This window comes from Protomyctophum bolini (assembly GCF_963924005.1).
Source record: "Protomyctophum bolini genome assembly, chromosome: 15".
In the NCBI taxonomy this organism is placed as follows: Eukaryota; Metazoa; Chordata; class Actinopteri; order Myctophiformes; family Myctophidae; genus Protomyctophum; species Protomyctophum bolini.
The window spans coordinates 36,055,349-36,067,556 of NC_137876.1; the positions used below are offsets into that span (position 1 = coordinate 36,055,349).

At 42.1% G+C, this 12,208-nt stretch overlaps 1 protein-coding gene across 1 annotated transcript; it reads right to left on the reverse strand.

The window, feature by feature from the left end:
- col10a1a (collagen, type X, alpha 1a) lies at positions 1 to 5,680 on the reverse strand. Its single transcript, XM_080784794.1, has 3 exons — positions 5,589 to 5,680; positions 4,834 to 4,981; positions 1 to 2,446 (listed from the first exon to the last, which is right to left on the reverse strand). Exons 2-3 carry the CDS (start codon positions 4,964 to 4,966, stop codon positions 612 to 614), a joined length of 1,968 nt encoding a protein of 655 aa, XP_080640920.1. The 5' UTR covers positions 4,967 to 4,981; positions 5,589 to 5,680; the 3' UTR covers positions 1 to 611.
- Positions 5,681 to 12,208: the final 6,528 nt, after the last annotated feature.

Below are 12,208 nucleotides of genomic sequence, written 5' to 3' on the forward strand. Positions count from 1 at the left end.
TATTTGGTTGGACATGTTTTATTTTGGTCATTATACTTTACATGACATAATGCATAGTTAGGGTATAACAATGATGGTAAACAGTTTGTATTGGCATAAGAGTATTGTTGGTGCCTTGTATCCTTAAAATGGTCAATTTGACCATTACTGTTTCACAATATTCAAGTCACATACAACGACAACAGGTACAACATGTTGCACAGAAAGTATTTGTGTACTTTTAATAAGATTATTGGTCACCAAAATAAAAGGTTGTACAAAAAACAGACAAACACAAAAATAAGAATCACCAGTTGAAATCAGTAAAAAAAAAGAGTGGAAAATATTTTTTCCGGACACAACACAGTTATAACACCTCAAATTTCACATGCTGTCTCCATTACTGGTAACTTTGTGGATTGCTTTCCCATCCCTGATAACCTGTTTTCATAAATTAGATTTCCTTCCTCTAAGCACCCATTTCTTGTATTTTTCAAGTCGAGATGCTATCATTTCTCAAAGAAGATAGTGAACTGCCTGTCTGTATTTGGCTGAGGAAAAACTAACAGGGAGTTTACTGTCGTTTGAGAAATAGATGGCAAATTTAGTTATGTGGGTTTTAGGTTTTCCTATCACGTTGAGGCAATAAGGAAGCCAGAGAAAGAGCAGTGGACATTCTCGGCAGCGAAGACGCCATTGGCCTCCTCATCTGGGATCTGGAGGTAGACTGTGTCCTGCTCATCAAGCTGAAGGACAGCGCTACCGGACATCTGGTCCAGGAAGCCCTTATTGTACTCATCATAGCTGAACATAACGGGCTGGCCGTTCTTGTACAGAGCCACCAGAGCGTGAGCTCCATTTACGTGGATGCTGTATGAAAAGTAATAGACTCCAGGAACCTGGCAAGTGAACAGGCCGGACTCAGTATCATAATGATTCTCAGCGTTGTACACAACCTGGTCGAACTTAATGGGAGAACCAGCAGCAGGGTAGGGGGTGGCCAGGGAGACGGTGAAAGCAGACATTGGTGATTTGACCATGATCTCTCCAACTCCCATGCTCTTCTCAAAAATGACCTCACCTGGGGGGCCGGGTGGTCCTGGGGGACCGACTGGGCCGTGGGCTCCATCATTGCCATTGTCACCAGGCAGACCAGGGGGGCCCTGAGGTCCAGGGATGCCCTTGGAGGTCAAACCGGCAGGTCCGGGACCTCCAGGAAGACCTGGGTGTCCCTTCAGGCCAGGAGCACCGGCGGAGCCAGAAGGACCACTGGGTCCTCTGGGACCAGGTGCACCATCAGAGCCAGAAGCGCCGGGCTCACCTGCACGGCCGGAAAGTCCCTTAGGCCCAGCGGGGCCGGGGATTCCTGAGGCACCGGTGATCCCTGGAGCACCAAGATCACCTTTGTTGCCTGCAGCGCCAGTGGCTCCTCTGGGGCCAGTGGGGCCAGCTGCACCTGGATAACCCTGCTTTCCTGGGAATCCCTGAGCTCCCTGATCTCCCTTGTATCCCTTATGTCCCTGAGGTCCACTGGCACCTGTGTCACCCTTATCTCCAGCAGCACCAGTCGCACCTGTGAAACCTCTAGGGCCCTGAGGACCACTGGGACCACCGGGACCAGTGGCACCAGTGGCGCCAGTGTGTCCTGTTGCACCTTTCTCTCCGTTAGCACCTGTGGCCCCTGGGGCACCTGTAAAACCTCTATCTCCCTTCTCTCCATTTGCACCTGGCTTGCCATATCCAGGGACTCCAGGGGCACCGGTGGCACCAGTTGGTCCCTGGTGGCCCTTAGGGCCAGATGGACCTGGCAGACCTGGGGCTCCATTCTCACCTGGCTTGCCTGACATACCAACACCTGGGGCACCAGTGTGACCCTTGAGCCCCTGGGGGCCAGTGGCGCCAGTGGCACCATCCCTACCTGAGCTTCCTGACTTTCCTGGCTCACCTGGCATACCTGCCTTTCCTGGCTTTCCTACTCCAGCCTGACCTGGGGCTCCAGTGGAGCCCATGGGTCCAACGGGTCCTGTTGCCCCCTGAGGTCCGGGAAATCCCACCCCTCTATCACCCTTAGCCCCTGGCAGGCCAGGCACACCTGGATGTCCCTTCAGACCACTGTCACCCCTGGGTCCCATTGCTCCAGGCAGACCACCAGCTCCAGGCTTGCCAGTTGCAGAGAGGCCAGCGGGTCCGGGGCTTCCATTAGATCCGGGCATTCCCCTGGGTCCCTGGGGGCCAGTGGCGCCAGTGTCTCCCTTGTCACCGTGAGCTCCGGGAATGCCGGATTTGCCAGGTCCACCTGGGGTTCCGGACTTGCCAGCAATAGAGTGGCCAGGAGGTCCTGGTGGTCCGGCAGGGCCCTGGGATCCAGGAAGTCCGACAGCATCCTCACCTGGGGCACCAGGAGGGCCAGGGGGACCCTCAGGGCCAGTCTCACCTGGGGCACCAGGCTCACCAGCAACTGAAACCACTGTGAAGGATAAAGCAAGAAGCTTCATCAGTATACCTCAAAAACATCCTACATTTCAGAATACTGAAACTGATTAATAAAAGGAGCCTAAAGCTGTTTAATTGCATTTTTGTGAAGGTAAGTAAGGTACCATTGTATTAAATGAAAATTCAGTAAAGTATCTGTCTATTAATTGTATAGTACAGTAGCAGAGTTAAAACTAGACTAAACTACAATAATTACTACAAAACTGTAATCTGAGCTAATCTCATGACAGTACATTGTAATAGTATTGGATAATAGTAATGTAAAGTAATGTTTTGTCGTATTTGCATAATAACAGAGTTGAACAGATGATATAAGTACATATTTCCATCTTGTATAATAGTCTCTTGTTTGACAACCAGTGAAATGTGCAATAACTGTGCAATTAAAAATAAGTACAGTAAGTAAAGTAAGTACATACACAGTGTGTACAAACACTCACAATTTTGTGTGTGTGTGTGTGTGTGTGTGTGTGTGTGTGTGTGTGTGTGTGTGTGTGTGTGTGTGTGTGTGTGTGTGTGTGTGTGTGTGTGTGTTTGTTTGTGTGTCTGTGCGTGTGTGTGTGTGTGTGTGTGGGGGGGGGGGGATGTATGTGTGTGTAAAGCAGGATGATGTATGCTGAGTTGTTACTGGAAAGACTAAACTAGCTCTGTTATAATAATGAATTAAAGTTTAATAGGTTTTGCATTAAAGTCAGATAAATGGTACTTGATCAAAGTTATCCTGTTACTGACATTTCCAACTGCTTCAAAATGTTTAAATGTGTAATTATATCTGCTGTGTGTTAACTAGTATTATATTTCATTTGATTATTTATTTTATAATATGGTGGTCAATGTTGGTTGAAGGAAACATCCAGGGTACTTGTTTGTAAAATGTAGTCCAAATGAGAGGGAGACTTCTTTTATTTGCTGCCTTAATGTGGTCATACGCCTCATAGTGTAAAAAGGCACTCCTTGGCCAACCAAAGCCTAGTTTAGATACAGCCAAACAGATGTTTCTACTTCAGAGTGAGTGAGGCAGGCACACCCAAACCAACCACACTTCTTGGGTGACTGACCTGTAATTGTCAGTATCACACTAAAAATAGTTCAGCGAGAGGTACATCACACACTGTGAAATCCTGAGTGTACAAATGGAAGTAAATGGATCCATAAAGGTGGTTGCACACTGGACACGTTTTTCGGAAAACCGTAAAGAAACGCAGCTAAAAATCTGAAAAACGCGTCTAGTGGGCAACCACCTTTCCATTTGGTTCCATGTGTGTACACGTTCTGGATTACAAATGGATGAATGAATACTGTGTATTTTAAACTTTCTTTTCAAATACAAAATGACATTAACTAGGCCTACAACTCTACAAGTGCATGAAAGCAAGGCATGCAGAATTGGTACTGCATGCATGTATCCCTACACTGAAAAATACAATATCTATTTAGGAAAGTAAAGCATGTGTTGTTGAATTCTACAACAACACATGCAACACTATTGTGCTTTAACAGAGAGTCTTTATTTCAATATTATTATAGGATGCCATCTATATTGTATTGCATTGCATCTATTATATTACATAATATATAGATAGCTATATGAGAATGCAAATGGATCATGCCGTTTTAAAAGTCAAAGTCATAATATATAGCCTACTTACATTTAAAAAAGTAGGCCTACACCCTACAGTAGCAATATGAAAATAAGCTACTTCTCATTGTGACTCAATGAGAAGTGGATGATAAGTGAGCATATTATTGTACAATCCTCAAAATAATAAACTCAAAAACAGTTAAATTAAAAACTATCTATATTATACAATATCAATATTATATGATATATATATATATATATATATATATATATATATATATATATATATATATATATATATATATATATAAAATCATATAATATTAATTTCACGATCCCAGACTGAAAATAGTGAAATAGTGAGAAGATCCAAATATTTAGCTTTAAAGAAAGAAATGAGCCGAATGTGAACTAAAATAAAAGGCTGGTTAGCGAGGCTAAGAAAGAAATGACTGCAAGGTAACCATCCTCTATATTAAATAAGGGTTCCCTACACTGCAACACTGTTTGCCTAAAGCACTGTGTAATTGGACAAGGAGTAGCCACACCCCTTTAGCCAATCGGAACACTGGATGGTTCAGGATCAATTAAGAGTTCAACTTTCAGAGTAGTAGGGCCATTGCAGTGACCTGCCTCAATCTGTCTGTCTGTCTGTCTGCAGTGTTCCTAAACGCCAGAATAGGGATGCACTGAAGACTGAAGATCCAAAGGTAAGAGGCAAGATTGAGAAAGCGAGTGAATGAAATGCTTAGAATGCTCAGAAAGAAAGTAATTCTTACCGTGGCTCTTGACAGAGTAGGGCTGGTACTGGGGGGCGGCCTTAGTCATAACCTTCTTCACCACATATCTGTCTCCATGAGCTGTAGTCAAGGCCACCAAGAGGAGGAGGATGCTTGCAACACGTACGTCCATTTTGAAAAGTCAAATCTGCAAAAACAACAAAAAATTTGTTTTGAAGACATTCAGAATAACCAGTGGCTTAGAATGAGACATAGGAAAAGTTTGTTTTGTTTTAATTGTTCTACTTCCGTACACAGATCTACAGTGCTGTTGTTTTTCAGTTCTTTAAAGCCATAGTACATTCTGTTCCATGCTAGAAACGTTTCTCAACATAAAAATAAAACCAACTCTGCTACAAATGCATACATCACTATCGAATGTGCAAAAACATAATTGTTTTGTTTTTTTGCATGTACAGTACAAGAAGACCCAGCTGAGCTAGTGTAGCAGGATTTCAATTTCAATGTTATTTTTCTGTTGGAGCATCCTGGATCCTACACTGGATGCTGGGAGAGGCTGAAGTGCCTCTAGAGTCTACAGACACTTCAGCCTCTCCCAGCATCACATATGATGCTCAGTTAGAGGAACTGTATAGCTCTTGAGTTAGAACAAGTCAAGATCATCCCCAGAAACGTGGCCTGGACGCTCTCCCATGGAACAGGAGCCCCAATCAAGGCCTAGACAAGAGCCTGAATGTTGTCTATATTCCCCCAGAGATGGAGGTGGTAGAAACGAAGAGAAAATGCAAACATACCAGTATCCAAGGGAGGGGGAAAAAAATTCTTCTAGCACCAGTGAGCTCCTGGTGCTTCTGTATATCCTTAGGGTAGGAGCAATACTTGGGATATGCTGCCTCTTGGTACAATAATCTGGGTATTTATACTATATCTTCCTCTCGCATCATTAAAAAAAGCCCCCACCACACAAGTACCTCCCTCCTCAAGAGCTCCAGTAGGCTGTAATTAGCAGACAGATCTGCCCAATGCAGGCATGTCACATCAGGGTGCCTCCATGCCTCGAATATCCAGACACATGATTAGCACTTATTTCAGTCTTCTTCTGAAGTACAAAATAAATTATAACGTCAATTTCACACCAAAATAGGTAACAAAAATAAAAACGGCAATGCTGTTTAGCGGAGGAACATAAGCTCAATATTTCCCTTCAAAAATACATTACTCTTACTATATTTGGTCATATATTTACTTTTTTATTTATTTAACATGCATATATGAATATTTATTCAACTGCTCCATGTACCCATATATCAATGGCAACAATATACAGAAAACAGGTCTAAATAAATAACACAGATTTTCTGGGGGCACCTATAGTGCTTTACAAAGCTGCCATTGAGGATGTACAGGAATAGACTCATCTCCAAATCTCCTTTTAGCCTGCTGGCGTAGACCTGGACTTAACCTTTCCTGACTGTCTGGACACCTACTTCCCCCCTGCCATGATAAGGTAAACAAGGGAACTGTAGAGGCAAAAGTAGGTTATGGTCAGACAGTAGTGTAGTAGTTCTCTTCCCCTCACAGGAGACTGTGTGTAAATCTATATCAAGTTTTAATCATGATAATTTTTCATCATTATTATATCTAGTCTTGGATATCTACTGGAAGGTAAACACAGTAATCATATTTAACAGTTGTTTTTATCCTATTTCACTGCAGGTGATAGTTGGTGTGCTTGTGTTTGTGGTTGATCGGACAGAGAAGCTTTGGATTTGCAGTCGCTATTTCAGGGGGAACAATTTATAGTCCTTTAGTTGTGTATTTTTTTAAGTGCTTCACCCTCCAAACAACTAATAAAGCTATATAAAAAGACTGCTGGAAAAGACATTTGGACCTTGTTTCTGTCTTGGCCTCGTGAATGCAGGGCAGTGTGTGGTGCCGTGTACATGGATGCAGTATCCTTGTTTGGACACCGGAGGGCAGGTTTTACTGCTGCTGTACAGTGTATAGCACAGCACAGACTAGTACCTCAACAGAGTGGGATGATGCTGCTGCTGAGGAGAGGCCATGCCCCTGTGGTCACTTGTTGTTATTTTTGGCCCCCACAGCACATATACATCATCAGAGGTTTTCGGGCCTATTCCTACAATTACAGCTGGTGTCTCTCATGATGTTGTATTTCCTCAATCAACTCTATCCTCCAGTATTATCCTCCCTCACCCTCCACCTTGCCCTGCTTACTTTGGGATCCTCCAGCTGTAATTTCTCAATTTTACCCCAGCCACATAGGAAATGCATACACCCAAATAATCACATGTTCTACAACACACAAGTAGCCATAAGCGATGTGTAGGGTACTCTCTATTCCATCCTAATCCTTCTAGAAAATACTATAGGACCATTTATGGATATCTCCTTCCTGTGTTCTCATAACATATACTGAATGCTGTTGAATGGTGTTTGAATTTGTATGTATTTGTATAAAGGATAGTGCTGGGGCAGATGATAAAGGGGTTCAGCAAGTTTCCATGAAAGCGCCTGTATCATAAGTGACACATACTGTACAGTAGAAGCTGTTTCACCACAGGTATAATTAAAGATTCTACTGGGTGGAATTTGTTTGAACCTTTTTTTTTGTTTTGAATTAGACCAAATTATCTGTAATTTTCCAAAGTGCTACCTGGCAGAGCTTACAGTAGTTAATCATGGTTTGACATGCATTGTTTGTACATGATGCCAATCAAAGAAGACACAAATTAATTTGGTTTTCCCACTTCCTGATGTTTGCAATGCACTCCATGACTAAGCACAGGCTGGCTTAAAAATGTAAAATGTAATGTAAAAAGAAATGTCAGATTAGACCACGTACAACTAAGATGCATGCAGTTAAGATAAGAGCAGAAACACATACAGGCGACCATCATAAATGCCAGGCATGTTTTACATTTTGATCATACAAGTTCACTCTTGTCATCAGTGGAACAAAATCATGATTGTTCCAACATTTGCAGTATTTTGAAGCTGTACTGTGGCGCTGTGCTGTGGTGCTGCTGTATTTGTTACACCATATGTTTCTTATCTTATGCCACCTATTTTGATATATATTTTAGTCACAGTATATTATTTACAAGCTCTGTTTGTGTTTATGACCCCCAGAAACAGTACCCGCCATGGCAGCTTTAGTTAGATCTAGCTGAAATGACAGAGCAGCAGAGGGTGGGGTCAGGAATTTTATAAGTTTCTACATTCAGATAATTTTAGTTTATTTGTGTTTTTTAAACAGGGCAAAACCCCTGAAAATGCATTTTCTGTTTTCAGTTACATTTTCGGAGGACAACGATTCATCTCTGCATCTAAGAGAAACATCAACAACCTGCATTGGCATATGAACCTGTGTGGCAGCAGCACGGTTCATGTTGTGCCCCTGGAACAACAGTGTACCTTGGCATGGGGTAGGTACAAATTAACAGGGCCATTTGGATGTTGTTTATATCGCCACAGCATATATTATTTTATTTTCTCAACACACCACTGCATTCATCTGAGAGGGACCCAATGTTTGTTGGTAATTTGAAGGCTCTGTTCATGGCATTTTCTTCCCTCTTCTCTGCACAACTCATTACCACCCCCCAGTAGCTTGATGTGGTCACTGTGCCTCATTGTAATAAACATTAGGGATTAAGCTAAATGGCCTATAATTGAAAGTCGATGACGCAGACGTACTTGTATTGTTTAAGGCAGTTCACTGTAAAATACACATGCATTCAATCACTTCATAGACTTGATATATGACACTTTATTTTACTGAATTCTGAAAATTCTGAGAATTGTTAATTAGGAGTATAACACACCCAAAGTCACTGAGGGCATGTTAAAGCCACAGGTTCTCTCACTTAATTTACACAGTGTGTGTGTGTGTGTGTGTGTGTGTGTGTGTGTGTGTGTGTGTGTGTGTGTGTGTGTGTGTGTGTGTGTGTGTGTGTGTGTGTGTGTGTGTGTGTGTGTGTGTGTGTGTGTGTTTAAACTCTTACATGAAACACAAACGTTCATACTCAGCCAGAGTCAGACTAGAAGATTAAAACAGAGTGGTGTTAAGAAGCGTGGGAAGTCATGACTGGACAAGTTTTCCTTATGACCCTATAGCACAGAGCTCAAAACCCAGCGCCCTATGATGTTGCTGCTTATTCTGGCCTTCCCATGTCTCACAGCAAACCAAGATTTTCAGGACCACTACAAGGTCCTTGGAGAGCACTACTGGACAGAACCACCAGTAGTGTTGATCATGTCTGTGCTTGTACACCATAGTACAATGATAACAGCTTCTGAAGAAAGGTTTTCCCATTACTTGCGCAAGCAGAGCGCGCAAGTAATCGTTTCGCTTGGTCTCTTCGAAGTGAAGACAAGTTTTCTTCAACGGTGAATCTGTGCCTGGTTTGCTGGGACTAGTTACAACATTACGTCATCCTTGAGAGAGTACATGGTGTGTATATGACGTAATGTTACAAGTTACAAGTTACAAGTTACAACATTACGTCATATACACACCATGTACTCTCTCAAGGATGACGTAATGTTGTAACTAGTCCCAGCAAACCAGGCACAGATTTACCGTTGAAGAAAACTTGTCTTCACTTTTTGGAACCAAGTAACCACAGTATACTGCTAATCAAATTACAACTACATACTCTGTATGTAGTTGTAACTAGAACAACTACATACAGTTTGTGCCTGGTTTGCTGGGACTAGTTACAAGTTACAAGTTACAACATTACGTCATATACACACCATGTACTCTCTCAAGGATGACGTAATGTTGTAACTAGTCCCAGCAAACCAGGCACAGATTTACCGTTGAAGAAAACTTGTCTTCACTTTTTGGAACCAAGTAACCACAGTATACTGCTAATCAAATTACAACTACATACTCTGTATGTAGTTGTAACTAGAACAACTACATACAGTCTGTGCCTGGTTTGCTGGGACTAGTTACAAGTTACAAGTTACAACATTACGTCATATACACACCATGTACTCTGGTCCCAGTTCACAACGATGACGTAATGACGTAATGATTTGTAATTTGTAAATCTGTGCCTGGTCTGCTGGGACCAGACTACACAGATGACCATATCTCTTACGTCATCACTGAGAGCTAGTCATACATATACACACACCGTGTACTCTGGTCCCAGCTCTCAAAGAGGACGTAATGTGGTATCTGCTGGGACCAGATTATACAGATGACAATTGACAATTTACAATAAGTAATAAAATAATTATACTGTATAATATATTTTAATTCAGTTTATATACCTTTTTTTTTCATCACATATCAATGATTCATTTTTCTGTAAAAAAGTAGTTAGGTAGCAAATAGTTACACGTAATGATTATACATTTCAAACGTTCCTTCACAGAGATACTGAGATGTGATACTTTCCAGCGGTCGAAAGTACTTGCGCGCTCTGCTTGCGCACTAGTAGGCCATTTATGGCCTACTAGTGTGCAACAAGCAAGTATGCACTCGGCAGAGTGCAGTTCTAGTTTTGTCTGTTTTTGCTTGCTAGTGCCCAGGAATTGATGTTTCTGGTTTCCCCCTTGCTGACCGGGCCTCAACCCACACCCAAGAGGAGAAGATAATTGGCGGTTGATGTAAGGGAGACCTAACCAAGCACGTGAGTTAAGCAACAGCTAAAGATACACCATCATGCCTGGGATACGAATTTAATGTTTCAATAAACTCCACGCACCACTAAGAGCTACTTTGAGCTTTATGAATGGCAGGCTTGACGGGGGCCCTTGTGACTGATTGATGGGGAAATTACAGGGTCCTGAAAACAAGCATGGCCCAAATAGAGCTGGAAGTGGAACAGCACTCATAAGCAGGGTGAGGGCAGCCTTAGGATTAGAGAAAAGACCTTGCAACAGGAAGGTTCCAGGTTAAAATCCCCAGTATAGCAGGAGAGAAATAACTGGGAGGTGGAGGTACTACGACAACCCATCACGCTGTGTCATGTGTTGCGTGACACGAGGTAGTGGAGGTGTCCAGTATAGTGGTTCAGTGGCGTGAGTACAGTTCATCAGGTATAATACCTGATGAAGGTCGTAATAGACCGAAAAGTTGTAGCCTAATAAACTACTGCTGTGTAAGTGAAGACAGTGTGAGGCGACTTCCTTTTCTCTCTACAGTATATGGACAGTTCAGAAACCTGCCTACCAACAATGACATCATTGGGGTGGGGATTCCAAGAAAATACAAACTACAGCCTTTCTCTTCCTGGAATTGCCAAAATTGAAGCCATTGCATTACTACAAAAAAGAGAAATTACCAAACCTGTCTACCAAGTGAACAGATCAAATATACAGCATTTGCAAATAAGTAGTTGGAAATATAAGCTCTTTGTCCAGTTTATTGTTGTTTGTACATGTAATGCTATACTCGGGTCGTTAAATTGGATATATTATATCAGGTTACCTCCGCACTGCTCAATGTTAATCAAACCAAGCCAGACAGACAACCAAATCAAGCAAACCAAATCAAATCAACTAAATAATTTCCCAATTGAAATTTGAACTTCAACTACACAACTACACTTTTGCTTAAGTTTATTTCTGTGAAAGCCTGACTCAGCTGTTGGTTTGAGGCAGTTTCTAAAGGATTGTTTGGGCAAAGAAATAACAGTAGCAGCGGCCAGAAGTTGATGTGCCTTTATGCACTTGGGCAGGAAAACGCTTTACGAGGTGTTTCAGGAACAGCACTTTAGTGCACACTACACTACAAAGGTAAAACGTTTTTGGACTTAGATTTTCTTTGTGCTCTTGTTCTGTGCTTGAGTGCAATTGGTATGGAATGTATTTTTTTTTATAATCCAGCCTTGTCATTCATTATGTTGTAAAATAAAAATGCCATTATAAGTGTAAGTGTTCTTTGGATTCTCCGGCCTTTTTTATAGTCCTTCCAAACTTGTCTAAAAAATCCCAATCAAATAGAAGACTGCCTAAATGACGCAAAGGGTGCCAGAGGTCTGTGCTTATTGTGGCATCATTTAAGGATATCAAAGTTAAATAAAGCCACCTTAATGGGATTTTCAGCACTTAAGTGTTGGTGGTGGAGTCCTGTATTTAAGGATAATAACTAATCTGAGACATCAAGCCTGTGAAAATTGTAGGCTTCACTGTCTGAATCAGGCAATGTCAGCCATTTCACAACATAGGCCTAACTTGAAAATCCTGTCGGTGTGTAGAAAAGCCTTTGTCAGAGTACTTTATACCTACAGTCATTATCAGCTTTACCTCAATGTCAATTCATAGTTTAGCACAGAGTTGGAATGTGAGGGGGAAACTGTGCCTCGAAACATGAGTGACGACCTAGACAGGAAGTTTACAAAACACAGTGTCAACTCACTCGTCAGAGTAC

Excerpts from the sequence above, each read along its gene's own strand:
- col10a1a (XM_080784794.1), bottom strand. The coding sequence starts at position 4,966 with ATGGACGTACGTGTTGCAAGCATCCTCCTCCTCTTGGTGGCCTTGACT. Across the intron at positions 2,447-4,833 it reads CTACTCTGTCAAGAGCCACG|TGGTTTCAGTTGCTGGTGAG; the intron begins GTAAGAATTACT and ends TATCCTTCACAG.